Source organism: Atractosteus spatula, chromosome 19 (genome assembly GCF_055471065.1).
Source record: "Atractosteus spatula isolate fAtrSpa1 chromosome 19, fAtrSpa1.hap1, whole genome shotgun sequence".
NCBI classification, from domain to species: Eukaryota; Metazoa; Chordata; class Actinopteri; order Semionotiformes; family Lepisosteidae; genus Atractosteus; species Atractosteus spatula.
In genome coordinates this window covers 6,803,975-6,820,236 of record NC_142724.1, presented here as the reverse complement: position 1 = coordinate 6,820,236, position 16,262 = coordinate 6,803,975, and the positions used below count along the sequence as shown (strand labels likewise).

General features: G+C 40.7%; 1 protein-coding gene across 3 annotated transcripts; it reads left to right on the top strand.

The window, feature by feature from the left end:
* Positions 1–7,982: 7,982 nt before the first annotated feature.
* gss (glutathione synthetase) lies at positions 7,983–15,681 on the top strand. 3 transcript variants are annotated; one of them, XM_088937384.1, is made up of 13 exons: positions 7,983–8,084; positions 8,938–9,088; positions 9,524–9,669; positions 9,781–9,856; positions 10,359–10,498; positions 10,636–10,752; positions 11,034–11,114; positions 11,688–11,765; positions 11,989–12,055; positions 12,634–12,828; positions 13,506–13,587; positions 13,797–13,986; positions 14,762–15,681. In XM_088937384.1, the coding sequence occupies exons 2-13, from the start codon at positions 8,954–8,956 to the stop codon at positions 14,883–14,885; spliced, it is 1,431 nt and encodes a 476-aa protein (XP_088793510.1). In that variant the 5' UTR covers positions 7,983–8,084; positions 8,938–8,953; the 3' UTR covers positions 14,886–15,681. The 3 variants fall into 3 exon arrangements, with proteins under 3 accessions (XP_088793510.1, XP_088793512.1, XP_088793511.1); XM_088937385.1 differs by lacking the exon at positions 7,983–8,084 and adding an exon at positions 8,117–8,208; XM_088937386.1 differs by lacking the exon at positions 10,636–10,752 and having other exon boundaries at positions 7,999–8,084.
* Positions 15,682–16,262: the final 581 nt, after the last annotated feature.

Genomic DNA, 16,262 nt, shown 5'->3' with positions numbered 1-16,262 from the left:
ACCTCAGAATACCAAAACAATCCCTCTGCCGCCACTCGTGACCCCCACTAAATGACTTTGCAAGTGTAACATCTAAAAATGTCATGAACTTCAGGGTAACACTAGTGAAATACTCTAGCTTGCATTGGCTGTAAGGCGTTTCTTGTGCATGGTTTTGATTTGATTTGGCACAGAAGTAAATGTACTTATTTTGCTCAGGCTGATTTTTGATAATCCATCCATTTTCTAATTGCATTATCCAATGCAAGGTTGCAGGGGAGCTAGAGATTTTTGATAATAAATTGTTTAATTAAGACATTACATCTTTTATCTGTAAAGTGAAGTTTAATATTTTGTATTTTTGCTTAGTTGGAGTGATGCCGCCTTATTCTGTGACATACAGTACTATTCTAAACTTGCTGTGTGTATGATGCCTCAGAAAAATAATTACCGTCATCATTAAGAGCTGTACAAGAGCACAGTAGATTGAGATTGAGAAATTAAGAGTAAATCCACACCTACGCAGAAAGATTTCTGAGTGAGTTTTAAAAATGTTGATGATACCAGAGTCCTAAAATAAAGGTGTGCATCAGTATTTCAGCATCAAACAGAGCAAGGGCCAGGAACTTTATTTTCATGCAAACTGCTGAAGCTGTGAAACAGTAGTACTAACCAGTGCAGCACCATTCTGCTCAGTCACTTGCAGTCAGATAATCCAATATTTCACAGATTAAGAATCAAGCACATTGAATTTAAGGACAAACTGCACCACAGAACACAGGGCCAATTTAGAGTAGCCTCACACTCAATTAATCAAGGTTTTTGCTCACAAGCACTTTTTAAGCTTTCACTAGACTGAGCATTATTTCAGTTTCTCTCTTGATGACTTTTTTATATTGCTCAATCTCATGTAGCAGAAAGCCACTAGTCCCCGTAAGAAGTTCCCGACCACACGGGGCCATGTAACTAGTTAGCATGCTGGAGTCTCATTTGTTGTCGGAATTAACCAGAGTGGAGTCTGCGGCTTAATTTTACTTTATTTTTTACCTGTTTTTCCTCTTTTGAAGGGCTCTTAAGAAGATAATCCAAGAGGAACTAAAATAGTAGATGCACAGTGTCTTGGGATGCAAAGGAGTTTGAGCCTTCCTTGATATTTAGATATTAAATCTCTGTTAACAATGAAAAGCATTCCATCGCAGTTCTGTTAGGGTCAGGCTTCAAAGCACCAGAGAATGCAGGGAGTGTGCACGAGCCTCTTCACAGTTTACACAGAGGCCTCTGCAATACAACTGCACCTGTCTCCCAGAGCAACTGCTCAAACACAGGCACACAGCCGCTCGGCAGACCTGCACACTCTGACACATACTCTACAGTACTGCTGAAAACGTGGCGAAAGTACTGTACTTTGGCTGTAATTCACAAAGATGTGAAGCTTTACGAGTAGACATAAAGAGATTTCCACTTCCCTTTCATCCAAAAGTTCTGTTGATTAGCCTGGAATAGAAGTCATTAAAAGCAACAGGATATGCAAAGCTTTTATCTTATTACTTCTTCGTGATTGAGGTGACATGGTTTGATTATGACCACTGACGGGAGATTAATGCAGTATTTGAACTTCAGCCAATACGTCGTAAGAAACCTTACTGCAGACAGCTGCCAAAGTCATCCCTGCAGACAAGATATCTTAAAACTATCCATTCATCCATTTTCTGACTGCTTCACCCAATTCAGGGTTGCGGGGGAGCCAGAGCGTATCCCAGCCTGCAATGGGATGGGACAGTCCATCACAAGGCAGACACACAGAGACACACACTCGCACCAGGGCCAATTTTCCAATAAGCCAAGTAACCTGCCAGCAAGTCTTTAAACTGTGGGAGGAAGCCGAAGCACCCAGAGGAAACCCATGCGATAGTGGGGAGAACGTACAAACTCCGCACAGATAGCACCCCAGGTCTAAACCCAGGGACCTAATAGTGTGAGGTAGCTCTGCTAACCACTGTGCCACCTTATCTTAAAACTATTCCATCTTTAAAAAAATTCTGTTGCAAATTACGTGCGGCTGGGAAAGAATGCCTTTGAAATTCAATGCCTATGCGTCACCACCTCTGCTGCGTTAAAGAGCCTGTTTTATAAGGTTTCTGAATGTGTTAGTGGCCTCGCGGCAAACAGGGGGCTGCAAATATATCCTGGGAAGTGCCTCCTGGCTGCCGGCCAGACACTTGACCAACATGTGTCTCTGTCCTCTCTCTCTCCTCCTCAGCTGAGGACTCATGGAAAAAGCCTGAGGCTCTACATTCCAATCAACAAGGCTCTGTGTGGCCAGACAATGAAGCAGCTCATTCAAAATAAAAGGAGAAAAAGACAACTGACAGTGACGAGACGCTCTTTTACAGGCCCTGCAGTGTCCGGTAAACTCAGCCCTCGAGCATTTATTTCCTGCCTTTCCATTGTAACAGAGAAACAAGCAGGAGTGCTCTTCTGTGTGTCCAGAATCTTCTCCCACAGTTGTGTGTCAGCCTGTAAGCACTGGGCACAGTGCAGACCTTTCTTACAACAACATTCCTGCTCTCATCATGTGGATAGCTAAAGTTGTGAGAGCATGCTGTCCGTACAAACGTGTTCAAAATGCTGGACTTTCATAAACACAGAATAAAATAAAACTAACCTGAGAAGTTTTCGGTTACAGAACCAAAACATTACCTATCGTCTATACTATAATGAAACCTGAAAGAACTGAGAGTTGTCGAACGCACTGTGAGGACTTCTTTTGTCATTCTGAACAATGTTTTTCTCCAACATTTATCCTGCAGTATCCTGTTACAAGTTTAGATATCTAAACTTGTAATATGATCTGTAATTACATGCAGTTAATAATTGATCAGAAATATAAAATAACACATTCTGAAAAAAAAACGTTTTTAATGTCCTTATGTGACTAAATACATATATTTTTTGGACTGAAGTGCAGGTCTTGAAGTTGCAATATAAACACATTAAAGCATTATTCCATGCTGAAAAACAGAAGAAAGAAAACACAACGTTGGGTTTTCTTCTGTTTTTTCAGCATGGAATAAACCTATTACTTGTTCCTTTGCAGCCTACGCATGCTGACGCCGCTTCCCACCTGAACTACATTAAAGCATTTATGATTTACTCAAAGCCTACAGTATAAAAGTGTTTTCTACATTATATTAACTTTCACTGTTTAATTTAGTTTGGATGATAAGGAACCAAACCTGTTATTTAGACACCCTTAATTTGCATTGATCAGAATCTCTAGAAACCTGATACGAGGTTTTGTAGTAGTATCATCACATTAGTCAAATCGTATTGTCTCATTGTCAGGTTTTCCACGTCATTAATAACACTTTTTCTTCTTTTTACATCTATAAAGCTAAATGGATACTCGTATGCTACAAAATACAGATCTTCGAGTACGTGCTATCTTTAAAACAAAAAATGTCTAAAATTCATGTAGAAACAATGGTTTGCATAAAGTAGGAAAATACGAAATTGTAATTATAGAAGAAAAAAAATTGCCTCACATGTTTGCACAACAGTTTTTTATACAGTACGGTATTGTAATATACTCAAAACATAAAACCTATTTTGAAACACTTTTGTTTTGAAAGAGAAGACGAAATCTCTTATTTGCTGACACCTTCAGGCGAGGGTGTTAATGACAACTAGTAAGACTCCTTGGGAAGATCCTATTTGAAGGCAGGGGGCGTAGCCACTGGTGGGCCTGGTGATTGATCCTAGGCCTGCCCAATCAGTCCAAAGTAATTTAAGATTTGTTTCCCCTTGTTTGCGTTACATGATTTGCTTTTTAATGTTACGTGTTTGATTTTTTTTTCATCGTATGTGATTTGGGATTGGCTCGCTGTATCTTTTGTGACCAATAAGAAAATTATGTAAATATTTATGTAAATATTTATGTAAATGTAAATAAATAAGACACATGAGTTGCTACAGGCATCTTGGGTTTTAAGGAGTACAGCCTGGCTTCCCGAGTAGTGTTTCTGTACCGCAAGGGGCAGTGCACGCGTTTGCTTGTAGCAGCTCGATACATGCTCGACCTGTAGGAGTTAAGCACGAAGAGGTTCTACAATTTCTCCTGTAAACATATTACAAGTTTTGGAATGCGTGAATAACATTAAGATAATATAGACGGATTGATGCGAGTGTGCATTTTCAGATTGCCTCTAAATGCCCTGCAGTATTTTTAAGTGAACAACGTTTACAGAGCTAAAATACATCCAAAATATGTATTTGACGCTTTTATTAGCAGACCATTCTTGCAATTAAAGGTACGATGAAATTGTTAAAACTGTAATGCGACTATAACAATTCAGTGTTAAGTCTTGTGGGAAGTCACGAGTTTCCTAATTATGTCTTTTGGCATCAAAAATAGAATACTAATTTCGTGGGTTTCATACAAGTTTAAAAGTATGAAGGATCACACAAAATCTCCAGAATTTAATATTTTAATACCTTCGTAGACGAGATTATCGCCATATTCAATTCCAAGCCCCGGCGCCTGCGTCTGGTCTAGAAGGCCAAAACCTCACAACAGTGGTAGGCACTGATTGGTTTTGTGTGTCCGCCGTGGCACAGTAGCGTCCGGCAGCCTAGGCAATTGTTGCTGAACCCGTGTGTGTGAGAGAGAGAGACAGTGTGTATAAATAAAGTTCCGCTAATTCTACTATTTGATTATACCGCTCGAGGATTGCATTGTACATTGCAGGGGTGCCCCTATGCTGGCAGAACGGTCAGTTAGAGCCCGGGCCACCCACTTTTGCACAGGCCCACCCAAAACTCAATTCCTGGCTACGCCACTGTTTAAAGGTACAAATAATTAAGCTAATGAAAAAAACTACAACAAATGCATTTAATGCAAAAATAAAGTATTTTTTGTAAAATATTAATAAATTTGGTTGGAATGTATGTAAAATCACCGTGATTGTAAGATCTATAGTTTTTATTTCCTAAGGCACGTTTTCCTTTTCTTTCCCTACCGTGACACTCTGTTGCCAAACGCGTAACTGTAGGGTACCATCGCGACAAGACCTCCGCAGCATATCATGATAGGGACCCCATGTATATCACATATATATCGCGGCAGTGTATATCACGACTGGCGGCTTGCTTCCATGCCTCCCTGGCACCGCTGTCGCAACAAAGGTCTCATATCAGGACATGATATACCCAGACGTGTCGCGGTATATGGACCATGTCACGACATGGGGGTGGGGCGTTTTGTCGGGGTATGTCATATTGCGATATATGGGCTTCATGTCGCGACATGGGCGTGACAGTTTTGGTCATATCGCGATATATGGACTCCATGTAGCGACATGGGGGTGGGCGTTTTTGGCTGGGCATTGTCATATCGCGATATAAGGGCTTTCATATCGCGACATGGGGGTGGTGCACTTTTGCCGGGATATGTCATATCGCGATATGCGGGCTTTATGTCGCGACATGGGGATGGGCGTTTTGTCGTGGGTGCGCCATATCGCGATATGCGGGCTCCATGTCGCGACATGGGGGCGGCGGCGTTTTGTTTGGGCATGTCATATCGCGATATGTTGACTTAATGTCGTGACAGTGGCGCCAAGACAGTGATGCGCCAGTCGCAATGCGTATCGCGATGTGATCGTGTTGCGCGCATTCCTATCGGAGTCGTGAATGCCCTGTGGATGCCATGACATTCTTTGTCTGCTATTCAGTTTTTACCTCAGTGCGATTGATCAGTACTTGGAAACCAATGGATGTGTTACTGTATATCCAGCGTGCTCATACAGCACACACGATACACACAGAACTTCCGCTGTGGCGCTTTACCCAATCAGAGTGTCGATTCTCACTCTTCACCCAATCGCGGCCCGAACTGTTCGGGGGTTTAGTCAATCACGGGTCTGAGAGCTGTTCAAGCTAGCAGCGCCAGGTGGATCGGCTTGTTTACTGTCAATGAGAATCTATTTTTAAAGTGTTTTACTTATCTGCAAAAAAAACTTAATCGGTTTATTTTTTTAACGTCTTTATTGATTCACAATGTCCCGTACTCTTCGAAATAAATACATTTTTTATTTGTAATATAACTGTCTCCGCTGCTTTTTGTAATGAATACATGGTATTTGAACAATTTTAATCGTATATTTAAGGTAGGGGAAACACCTTCTGCTTTGTACTTCAAAAATGAATAGAAATGTAAAGTCTATGATCATTATAGTATTATGATCGTGCTTTTAATTTTGTTTTTTGTTGTTAAATTATATCGATCTTGAAACTAATACCTAAAATGTGAATATGGGCTCTCGAGTGTACCAGCGGTAATTTGGAAACTGGTGTCTCTTCACCAGTGAAAGGAGTACATAAGCAATTTGTTTTCGAGAACATGGTTAAAAATTAAAAGAAAACACGTGTACCTAAAACACCTAACTCTGGGTTAGGGCTGAGTGACGTCACGACCCCGAAAAATCAAGGCGCTATATCTCGGAAACGGAAGCACCACAAGCGCTACTTTGAACTGCACAAACGTAGCACTAACTAATGAGGTGGGTTTCATCGTTTGTGCTGTCTGTAGGGCGGGGCAACTTCACGGAGCTCAAGGAGAACCCTGCATGGTATTTTAAATACAATATTTCGGACGGATTTTGAATCTTGCGTTTTGCAATAAAATATTAACTTTAGAGTAACTCGTAAAACTACTGAGCAATCTAAAAGCAGGCATACGAAATACTTAGCACTGTCTCAAGCAACAAGTGAAAATGAGCTCTTGCAGCTTTTCTTTAGCTCTCATATGAGAGACCTTTGCAAATTAGCTGCCATTTGAACGGGAATTTGCCGACTCTCTAGACAGTGACGAGATTATCGCCACATTCAATTCCAAGCCCCGATGCCTGCGTCTGGTCTAGAAGGCCAAAACCTCACAACAGAGGTAGGTACTGATAGTTTTTGTGTGTCCGCCGTGATATAGTAGCGTTCGGCAGCCTAGGCAATTGTTTCTTAACCTGTGTGTGTGTGAGAGAGAGCCCGGGCCACCCACTTTTGCACAGGCCCACGCAAAAATCAATTCCTGGCGACGCCCCTGTTTGAAGGTACAAATAATTAAGCGAATGAAAACAATTCCAACAAATGCATTTAATGCAAAAAAAATAGTATTTTTTGTAAAATATTCATAAATGTATAGGTGTACAAATAGTACGTTGGAGCGCAGCACATCCTGAAATAACTTGATGACACCATTATTACACTTTTTCAATTGTACAGGTTTGTGAAGGGAGAAAGCTACTACACCCTTTCGTTTCACTATTCGTTAACGCTGAAAATAACAGGAAACGGCACGCATGATCCGGAATTAAAAATGCAAGTTACTGCTGTTATTAAGACTTATTGGCCTCAGACTTTATTCGGATAAAACTGAGCTTCTGCACAATTCGAACAGAATGAGGCTTGCACACCGCAATGTTTGTTTTTCTCGAAGACCAACGCAACCCTTATTTTTTCGGTGAACTGCCTTCTGTCGAGGTCGTGACCAGGGTAATGGCGTGTGTGTGTCTGAACTGCGCATTCCTCGTGTTCTTCCACCGCCAGTTCTTATCAGGACAGGATTTGTTCGGGCCATAGAAATGAATGGGATTGGGTCACGCTTCAACGCATTGATAACAATGCAGATCAGCAGACTCAAAAGTGTACTCAAATTCGTTTGTATCTAGTGGATTAACCGGGAACTGCAGTTCATTTTAATTCTTTGCGATACAGATACAACCTGTCTGTCATGCAGGCTTGCAAAGGCCTTCTTAAATAAATAATGATCCAAAACGACACTAACCATTCCATCGATGCTTTGCGTGAAGACGGAGCTCCACGTTTAACTGCAAAACTATATTAGTCAATAATTAATATTACAGTACTCCACCACTAGGCGGTGCGCTCTGTATTTTCGTTCAATGCATGGCCCCAACCAATCCATTTCCTGCGTGCGCTTCCGTAAACTCGATTCTATGACTCAGGCAGCGCTGTTAAGAGTTGTGTGTGCTACCGCATCTGAGTCCTATCATCACTAATTTTTACCTTTCCTGACAAAGGGAAGCTGTCAGGTAAGTCACTGTTAATGTTAATTGTTTTCATCTATGTTTTTCATATGCCATTGGAGCATTATCTCAACGCTGAGAGCTATTGGGGATTGCACGTCTAAGCTTTAACATCTGAAGCTTTTGACAGGTGGGAGAGCAGGTTTTTGTTTAGAAGTCAATAAAATTAGTTCTGTTGTAGTGTATGTAGTATCGTTATTTTTAGATCTGTACCATTGATATTCAGAGACGCTGATTCGTAGCTTAATGCTCATTTCCGTTATATTTGAATGGGAATCGGAACTCCACTTTTTCACGGATGAAGCTGAGTTGAAAGCATACGTTATTCTGTTCAAAAAGCAGTATTTCAGCTCTATTACGGTGCTTTCTTGACTGCGACTTATGTTAGTACCAAGTTTAAATGATCGTAATCGGTTGATCGTGGTATACTGAAGATACCAAAAAACATACAGATTTGTGTTATTGATGAGTCACTTTACGGCACTTTACCATTCACGATGACTTTGCAAAAAAGAAACTTAAGTTTAGACCCTTTCAGGGAGTTTGGTATAAAATAGTGTTAAACCACGTTAGAATTTAAAAAAAAATAGTTTTTCTCCCGTTTCTTTTTATAAAAATAATTCGAGCGAGAACATTTAAGATTTAAAAACTTAACGCACTTAAAATTACAAACCTGATTAATTGTATTAATTAATTTATTGTTTTTTATTCATTGTTACCATATAGTTTTAGCACTTAATACTGAGTGTTGAATTGTTGAACGAAATAAAGACATTTAACATGTTGTAGTCTTTGCCACGTTCATGCCTGTGATAGTCTGTGTACCACATTGGCACCTAAAACTGAGCGTTTTGTCCAGATCTTTTTCAGACCCAATGGCGTCTAATCCAATCCCTGAGGAAGTGCTGATGAACGAGGCTCTGATACAGGATCTACAGGAGGTGGCTAAGGACTCTGCCCTGCTTCACGGTGTCCTGATGAGAACCAGAGAGAGTCCCAGTTCATCAGAGGTGAAGGGCCTTGGTATCCACTCTTTAGTGCTCGTCCAGTTCATTTGGATCAGATTGTCAATAAGCACTAATATTGTAAGCTTTTGTGCGCTTAAAAACTAGCCATCATTTGACGTTTGCTTCAAAATATTTTGTGATCTGGAATAGATGAGTATACTGTAGGACATGGGAAGAAACAGTTTTGAGTTGGCCTTCAAGGGAAATTTCATTCTAGACTAATATTTTCTGTAAAGTGTTTTTTTCCTGTAACATCAATAAGGTGACATTGTGCTTTGGCAGTTAGAGGTGCCGCCTTGCTCCTTTTGTGCAGATTGGACTAAAATGATTATTTGAAAAGAATATATCTGATTAAATAAGACAGTCTGACTTTTCACTTTTTCAAAGTACAGTGCTGGGAAGCACTACTAATGTGGAAAATTCACCATCTCGTTCCAGGTTGTCAGCTATGCCCCATTCACACTCTTCCCCACTCCAGTGCCACGAGATCTGTTTGAACAGGCTCTGCAGGTTCAGACACACTTCAACCTGCTCGTGGACAGAGTCAGCCGAGATGCAGAGTTTTTGGAACAAGCCCTGGCAAGGTACAGTATAGAGCAACAAACCTCGGGTCCTGGCCGTATAGCCGTAAGCTGAGAGATCACGACTGCGGTCTAAACAGATGGATCATGAGCACTTTTACATTTTCCCCTCAGCACAATAGAAGTAGATGACTTCACTGCCAGACTGCTCAGCATCTATAGGCAGGTTCTTAAAGAGGGCTGTTCCCAGGTAGGCAGTGTAAAGCAGGTATTCATTAACATCTTTTATTCCCTCATTTTGAAGGCTTGTTTTCATACGACATATTAGTATCAGAAATTCCTGACCTTTTGTGCTGCATCTCAGGCTGATAATGATTTATTTGAATTAAATGTTGTAAACTTACACCGAGAAGGAGTGTGTTTGTATCATTAGCTTGGTTGATGCTTTCATAAAGCTTCTTATAAATGTATACATTTACTTATTTACACAGCTAGATGTATTTCTGGAGCAATATTTCTGTGCCTTGCTCAAGGATAAAACAGCAGTTTCAGATATGGTATTTGAACTCGATGTCTTATATGTTCAACTCTAGAAACCTAACCATTACTTTGCACTGCGGCCTTCTGTGTTATACATTAACCCTGGCTGTCAGGCCCTGAATGTAGTGTTGTTAGTAATTTGTATCTCATGCATTTAACTGATTAAGTTTTAACTCTGTGGCCTGTCTAATTTGAACATATGTTTTTTGTAGTCTTTAGCTTTGGGGTTAAACCGCTCAGACTACATGCTGGACAGTGGAAAAGGTGGCGGCACATCTTTAAAACAGATCGAGATCAACACCATAGCTGCCAGTTTTGGAGGTCTTTCCTCAAGGACTCCAATAGTTCATAGGTAAGTTTCTGGGAGGCTGGGTGATATTTTCAGAGCTCCCTTGTATTACTGTGTATGAGCTGTGTGTGTTCAAGCTGCGAGTCTTTCCTGTGGTGCCCATCTCATCAAGCCTGACGGTTTCCACCTTCCTGTTAAAGACATGTCCTGAAGGTTGCAGGCCTCCTAGATGTAGAGAAGAAGATCCTGGACAATAACCCAGCTGCAGGACTTGCTAAGGCCATTGCAAAAGCCTGGGAGCTCTATGGCTCTGAGAGGTGAGATGAGCTCATGAGTGTAGAATTTTTTTTAATGTTTACACCTTTGCATCTAATTTGTTAATGAGATTAACAAAAAAGTGGCTGAGTTGCTTTTCAAGGCTGCATTCTGCTTGGTATGAAGGAGGAACACATACTGGAAATTATGATAATACAATGCCTAAAGTGAACTGGATGAAAAAGCACTCCACGTTGTGAGGACATTGCCTTGTAGCTACTGGTGGCACAGTGAGTTAATCTTAGTGTTAGCCTTGTTGAGTTGAAATACTTGTCTCTTCCAGGGCTGTGGTGATGTTTCTGGTTGAAAATGTCCAAGTGAATATATATGACCATCGATATGTTGAAAATGAACTCTGGAACAGGTAAATTTATTCAGCTCTTCAGATGTTCATCTGAAGGGTACACATTGTATTCTGTGTCTTTACTACGTACTTCATTGTTTTTTTAAAGAAAAAACATGACAGTATAAGGAAACTGAAAGAGAGTGATTAACATTGGGTTTTATTGATGTTTTATCTATAGAGAGCAAGGCATGTATGAATTGTAAAATAAAAAGTACAAAGATAAGAAACACAGCTGTTGCCCCAGGTGGCAGTGTGCACTTGGCCAAGTGTCATCATGCTGGGGGAGACCAGAGTCTGTTAGGACATCCCTGACTACCTGTAGAAAATTGACCCACTGGCCACTAGGTCTCCGGCTGTAATGCAGGAGACAGCAGCATCAGTCCTCTGTTCATTGGTGACTCTGCTGTGGGCTCTGTGGAGCTTGGGTGTGCAAGATGGAGGTTGGCACCACTGTGCATGGACAGTGTGCACCTTGGAGGACGCAGAAGGCTTGCACAGGGGTTTTTCTGGTGAGTTAAGATGGAAATTTCAGGCAAGGGGTGTAGCAAAAGACACATAATTGACATAACTAAATTCTAATTACATTTGCAGAAATATTGCTGTCATAAGGAGGCGATTTGCTGACGTGTACAAAGGTGGATTTTTGGACCAGGACAAAAGGCTTTTTGTGTAAGTAGTATCTCCATTGCTTTTCTCATAGACATGAAAGATGTGGCAATGCTGTCTTCACCTGTCTTTAAGGCCTTTAAATCCAGGGTGCAAATTGAAAACTACAGAGAGAGGGTGGTCTTGTGACAGGCTTCACAAACAATATTCACATGCAAATTTGGAAATGAGTAAAACCAAATTTTCAGGATCTCTTAAACGTTTTTACAATTCCATTTCTGTTTAGAGACGGCCGAGAAGTTGCAATTGTGTACTTTCGGAATGGTTACATGCCCCAGAACTACACAGAACAGGTCTGTGCATGATGTTTCTTTCTCTTCTTGGGGAGCTACATGGCTGCTGTTTTGAATTTATTGAGCTGTATGAAACTGACACTTAGGACTGATACTGTGAAAACTGGTTCATACTTTATACTTTTTGTCATTTCAAAAGATGTTTCAATAACTTGTCAACATACTGGTCAAGGGAGTGTTAACATCTGAAGTCCAACCTTGTGTGTAGACTGCATTTCTTGCTTATGTTCGTTCAACCAGATGCAGATCAATTGGGATATAACAGAATATTTTCACACAGTGTTCACTGCAAAACTATAGGCACAGGCAGAGGACCTCAAGAAATGTGCCCACTGGTTTTGAAGGAAGCACAGCAGCTACACTATGCATAATTTCATGTTCCCATTTCACAGCATTTTATTGTTGTAAATGAAAGGACAGGGAAATTCTTCCTTTATAGTTATGACCTTTTGTGAGCATTATCTGTAATGGCCTAGGCACTGAAGAGGCAGGCTGTGAACATTGATGTAGTGAAGATGATGTACTGCTAGGACACCTTGTGTGAACTGGAGCCCTGGGCTGTGGGTGTTGTTGTGCAGGGCTGGGAGGCCAGAGTCATGATGGAGCGCTCACGGGCGGTGAAGTGCCCTGACATCGGTACCCACCTGGCTGGGACCAAGAAGGTCCAGCAAGAACTGACCCGGCCCGGAGTTCTAGAGAGGTTCTTCCCTGACAACCCAACAGCTGTTGCTCAGATCAGAGCTACTTTCACTGGGCTCTACACCCTGGACATGGTGAGATAACCCTAGTATAAGCATGGAGAAGAACAGCAGCAAACTTTTATCCCACACTGAATATTCACCACACCCTATATGAGTAGGAATGAATTACTCTTATTCTTCATGGAATTATAGAATATGATTAAAGAGTGTTGATTGACAGTGAACTAAAATGAATTAAAAGCTACTATTACAATACTGTTACATCCAGACCCCATTTTGAACTAATCCAGGATGATTTTGCTTTTAGTTTGACAGGAATTGCATCATTCATGCTTAAAAAAATATTTTGTTCTTGAAAACGTACCCTTGAATTTTGGTTTTATTTGTGATTGATATAGTACCTAATGAGCTGTCGAATCTGGGAAAATTCTCCACTTGTACCAGAATATGTCCTAAGTTGCTGCACAATGGAAAATGTCCTCTTGTGTGGTGGATGGTGAATATTCATGCTGGTGTAAATGTACCTATAGATGGCCAATGGCAGCCCACACTCAAACTGGCATTGTCTGAACTTCATGCTGAGCATGCTTCCCTGCTTATTGAACATTTTGAACAATTTAATGTCCCTGTTAGAATTAACATAGTAAGTTTAAGTCAATACATCATTTTATTTTTCTTTCCACCTTCACTTCTGTTTATCCACTAAAGTAAAATGGCTTACAGACTGAAAACTGCAATTAAATCCACAGGGAGAAGAAGGAGACAGGACTGTAGCCATGGCCCTGGCTAACCCAGAGCATTTTGTTTTAAAACCTCAGAGAGAGGGGGGAGGTGAGAGGACACGCTGTACTTCTTTAGTATGTTAAAAAATAAAAAATCGAGGTCATATTTTAAGGCCATTGTGAATATTGCATCCTTCTTCTTGTTCTGGATTTAGGTCTCTTCTGAAGTGCAGTTTCTCTTTTCTCACACAGGAAACAAATATTTTACAAATTCAAGGCCAGTGCCTGCAGTTGTGAATATTCTGTTTTCTCACACAGGAAACAATATCTACGGGGAGGAGATTCGCCAGGTGCTGGACAAGGCCAGAGGCAGCTCTGACAGAACTGCCTACATCCTGATGGACAAGATCCAGCCTCAGCCTGTGAAGAACTACCTGCTGAGAAGTGGCTGTGCTGTGAAGCTTAGCAGCTGCCTGAGTGAGCTGGGTGTGTTTGGGGCCTACATCAGGTACAGTGTGTCACTCTCTTCACCGCCAGGGTGCTGAGGGGATTAATCAGACTGGGCTCTGTTCAGAGGGACTTACATGATCATTGTAATTTCACAAGGTGCTGGCCAACAGAAACAGAAAAAAAACAGAACACACATATGTCTGCTCCATTATAATTTATTGAACTCTTTCAATATTGTGGCACAAAAAGGACATACAGTCTTAACCCAGTAAAGGTTTAAGTGAATTCATGTCAAATATATCATAAGCATACACAATTAAAACACCAAATAACCTATTACAAATACACATGTAAATGTGATCTCTTGTAAAAAGAAATCTACTTAAAAGATGCAGTTACTTAATATGAAGAGTAATTTTTGTCATTGAATGGATTTTTGAATCATGTTTTTCTGCTTCAAATAATCTAATATTTAAGAAAACGTAATGGCAGTTTTGATTGTAAGGACATGAAAGGGATTTGAATTCAGACCTCTTTCTAGTACTTTGAATTCAGAGAATGTGTAAAACTATGTAGAATTGTGGGAAGAAACTGGAATTATTGGAGGAAAGCTGTGAGAACTGGAAGAGAACATTCAAACTCCACACAGTTGGCATCCCAGGCCTGGAATTTAACCCAGTATTTTATAAAATGCCAGTAGACCTCTTATTTGGGCCCATACCTACATTACCCGATACTGTCTTAGATCAGTTGTGTAGGCCTGTGCAGATTAATTTAGTGAAACAGGGTATTGGAAGTTAATTCATGGTGCTCAACTCCATGTGCTCATACAGGCAGGATAATCAGATGGTGCTGAACGAGTGTGCAGGACACCTGCTGAGGACCAAGAGTGCAGAACATTCTGATGGGGGTGTGGCTGCAGGCGTGGCAGTCCTGGACAACCCCCTAATCGTATGAACCACGCTGCCTCTCTCTGTGTGGAGGAGGAACTGCACATGAAGCCCATCACCTGATGACAACACTAAGGAAGGACCAGGAACAACTACAGTTGTCTGAAAAATTATCTCAATGAATGAAATCATCATGAAGATTTTTGTAAATTTTATAATTATTTTTAAAAGATGTGAGGATTTTATTGTATTGTTTTATTTCCATGAAATACGATACTCTTGCTGACCGATTCTATCCAGAACTACCTATATATTCCAAAATCCTAGTCATTTTTGTACCTGCACATATTGTAATTATAATTACACACAAAAATGCTAATAAGAAATATCAAAAATGCATTTTACAACTAATGTGATGATTATGCCTGTTTCCTGGAGCAGAAGGTACTGTAGGCAACGGTTTCTGCCACAAGACACAAGGTTTTCAGCTAATGGGCAGTGATTTCCCTGTGAACCAAAATCCACTTTCTCAAAAGCTATGAGGTGGCAAATTACAGTGAACCCTTGACTGCCCTACCTGATACAGTGGATACTCGGATTGCATTAATGTGGAAAACGTTGGCAAATGTGTTTGTTGAAGCTCAGTCTTCAGGACACCATTTGTTTCTGTTTCGGTGAGATTCTTGCTCATTTATGGTTGAATTGTTTGGCACCAGAGAGGTAGGGAAATTTAAACAAGGTAGAGAATCCAGCTCTTTGTATTGACCATTTAGAGAAAATAAACCTGTAATTGCTGTGCCAGGTGTATGATATCCTACTCGATTTTGTTTTATTTAAAAGAATAAACTAAGCTTTTAACTGCGGCCTCAGTTCGGTTTGCACATTGAAAACTTCTGACCTATGCTCTTGTAGTCCAATTTAAAGAGCAAAAATTTCAGACCACACCCTCGAACGCGAGAACCCGACCACTAGTGGCTGAATAATGACAGAAAGTGGGAAAGCGGGCAACGGCTGGACTTGAAAGTGCAGTTTAAATCGCCTGGTCAACACTTTACCCCAAGAGAGCTGACAGCCGTGTGTGCAGCATCAGTTTTATCTGTTTGCTTCCCGTTTTGTTATCCAGTTCAGAAAAGGTGCAGTAATTCAAAGGATGTGGTTTTATTAACTTGACCATCTTCACAGCATTGTGCAGTACTTCCCTTGCATTGGCAGGCATGTGGCAATTTGTTCCCTGTGTTTCCTGTAATGCACCCCTATTGCATCTTGAGCCACTCCTTTAACAAGCCCCTTGTTGTTGATTTTGCACCATCAGTGCAATTTTCAACACATCTTGAACCCTGTGATCATTGATGAAATGGTTAGTTGTTCAGCTAGATAACATTTTGCAAAATAAAATTTCTCATGTGTGGAACCTGAATTATTAATCTATCACATATGTTTAAGG